Source organism: Triticum aestivum, chromosome 2B (assembly GCF_018294505.1).
Source record: "Triticum aestivum cultivar Chinese Spring chromosome 2B, IWGSC CS RefSeq v2.1, whole genome shotgun sequence".
Lineage (NCBI taxonomy): Eukaryota > Viridiplantae > Streptophyta > Magnoliopsida > Poales > Poaceae > Triticum > Triticum aestivum.
In genome coordinates, this window is record NC_057798.1 from 744,295,040 (window position 1) to 744,297,165 (window position 2,126).

General features: G+C 50.9%; 1 protein-coding gene across 1 annotated transcript; it reads left to right on the top strand.

Annotated features, from left to right (window-relative positions):
- Positions 1 to 645: 645 nt before the first annotated feature.
- On the top strand, positions 646 to 1,748 carry LOC123042408 (oryzain alpha chain). Its single transcript, XM_044464869.1, has 2 exons — positions 646 to 987; positions 1,085 to 1,748. The coding sequence occupies exons 1-2, from the start codon at positions 709 to 711 to the stop codon at positions 1,235 to 1,237; spliced, it is 432 nt and encodes a 143-aa protein (XP_044320804.1). The 5' UTR covers positions 646 to 708; the 3' UTR covers positions 1,238 to 1,748.
- The last annotated feature ends 378 nt before the right edge of the window (positions 1,749 to 2,126 follow it).

The window sequence follows — 2,126 nt, forward strand, 5'->3', positions numbered from 1 at the left end:
GGCTGGATAGAAATGGCACATGAAATTCCCAACCTTTTGACTGGAGTGGGCTAGCTTAGATGTTTGAAAGGGGCAACAGGTGTAGGTCAACCCTTTTCACGTGTCCCCCGCAAAAAAAAAAAAACCTTTTCACGTGTCGAAGAACATGCGTGGTGGGATACTGCTCCACTAACAGAGGCAAGTCAACAACCGGCCGTTGCGACGGAAGATGAGCGTGCACACATGCGGAGATGATATGTTTACACCTACCTGGAGGTGGGAGAGTTCAGAGGTGCCCTGCCGGCGCTGCTGCTGCTGCTTTCGATGCAGCTGACCCGTCGTCTCCCACCTGGAACTGCTAAAACGAAACAAAAAAGATGTTGAGTTGCGATGTTTGGTTTTGAGACTTACAAATACGTAGTGTTTTGAGACTTACAGATAGTGAACATGGATGCTGGACGTGTTTGTGCATTGTCCGGAAGTGGTCCAACTTGGGGGGAGGTGCTCTCGGACTCCCAAAGTCCCAAGTGGCCTCTAAACTAAACAAGAAACCCAAAGGAGAATCTGAGCTGCCACTCCCGGTACAGATCTCCTCCTCTTCCATAAATCAACCACGAAACCACAACCATTCTCCATGGAAGACAAAGGCACGGCCCAGCGAGTCCCACGCTGTCCCACTCTTGTCGCCTGGCCTTTTTCCTCGGTAGCATAGCCTTACCGTTGCCGGAGATGAGGAGCTTGACGACGTCTCTCGTGGCGGCGCTGCTGCTGCTGTCGGCGCGAGCAGCTGTGGCAGAGCCGTCGACTGCCACCCCGGCACCTACCGCCTGTGACGACAATTACTCGTGCCCGGAGGGCACGACCTGCTGCTGCATCTATCGGCAGGGCGACGATTGCTTCACCTGGACCTGCTGCCCGCTCCAGGGCACCACCTGCTGCGACGACAGCTACAGCTGCTGCCCCCATGACTACGGCTTCTGCAACACCAATCTTGGAACCTGCCTCATGGTATCATATAGATCAGCTGACCATTCATGGTATCATATAACTAGTGAGGGTTAGTTTCAGTTATCTAACTTGTTTTGTTGCTTGATGATGAACACAGGGCCAGGACAGCCCGCTGTCAGTGAAGGCTCTGAAGCGTACCATGGCCAAGCCGCATTGGGCTTTCTCGTCAGGACCCAAGACTACCATGTCTGAATCTACCCAAGAATTCGAAACTTGCTACAACAGTGATCAGATCTCTAGCATATTATAAAGGTCTAGTGAACGGCTGGGATATTATGAAGGACAATCTGACAGCATAGATTCAGTTTTCTCTTTTTTTTTTGAGAAAAGTTTTTTCTCTTTTAGCTTTCACCTTCAGATGTCCTTCATTTTTAACTAACTACCTTTTACTTTTACCACAATGATTCGTCTTGTGGATATAGAGCCGATTAAAGAGAACTCCTTCAAAGATTTCGTTAGGGCATCTCCAACACTGACCCGCAACCGGATACCGCATCGTCAACAAGAATACCCAGGAGCAAATTCCATTCCTGGCTCTGCCACTGAATGTGGAGAAGGTGCCTGCGAAGGGGAGGAGGGTGCACGTGGTAAAAAAAAGGCGGGTGTACGTGCCGAAGGAGTGGACGGGAGTTTGAAAGAGTAGTTTTTTTTTCGAAAAAGAGGATGACCCCCGGCCTCTGCATCTGGGATATACATACGGCCATTTTATTGATTATTCTTGAGGACCTTACAAAATATAACAATAATATGTCTGAATACTCCATCTTGGCAGCATCTGCCACTACTCCTATCCAAATGATGAAGGGATGCAAGCTGGGCCACATGCCCATACCTCTCACCTAAGCCTAACATCTAAAGCTGGAGGCCCCGACCGGGCCATCTGCCGGGTCCGGGGCTCAAACCGGTCTGACGCACTCACATGTGTCGTCGCCGTCATCTTCCACCGGTTCATCTTCAGAGCAGATTGAGGTGACAACCTTGGCAGGTCCTCCGCCATCGACGCCACCACGATGCCAAACGACGACCTTCACCTACGCGAGCCTTGGCAGGTCCTCCGTCATTGACGCCACCACGACGCTAGCCGACGACCTCCACCAACGTGATTCCATCTCCAAGCAACGGACATAAATCCATGCTAG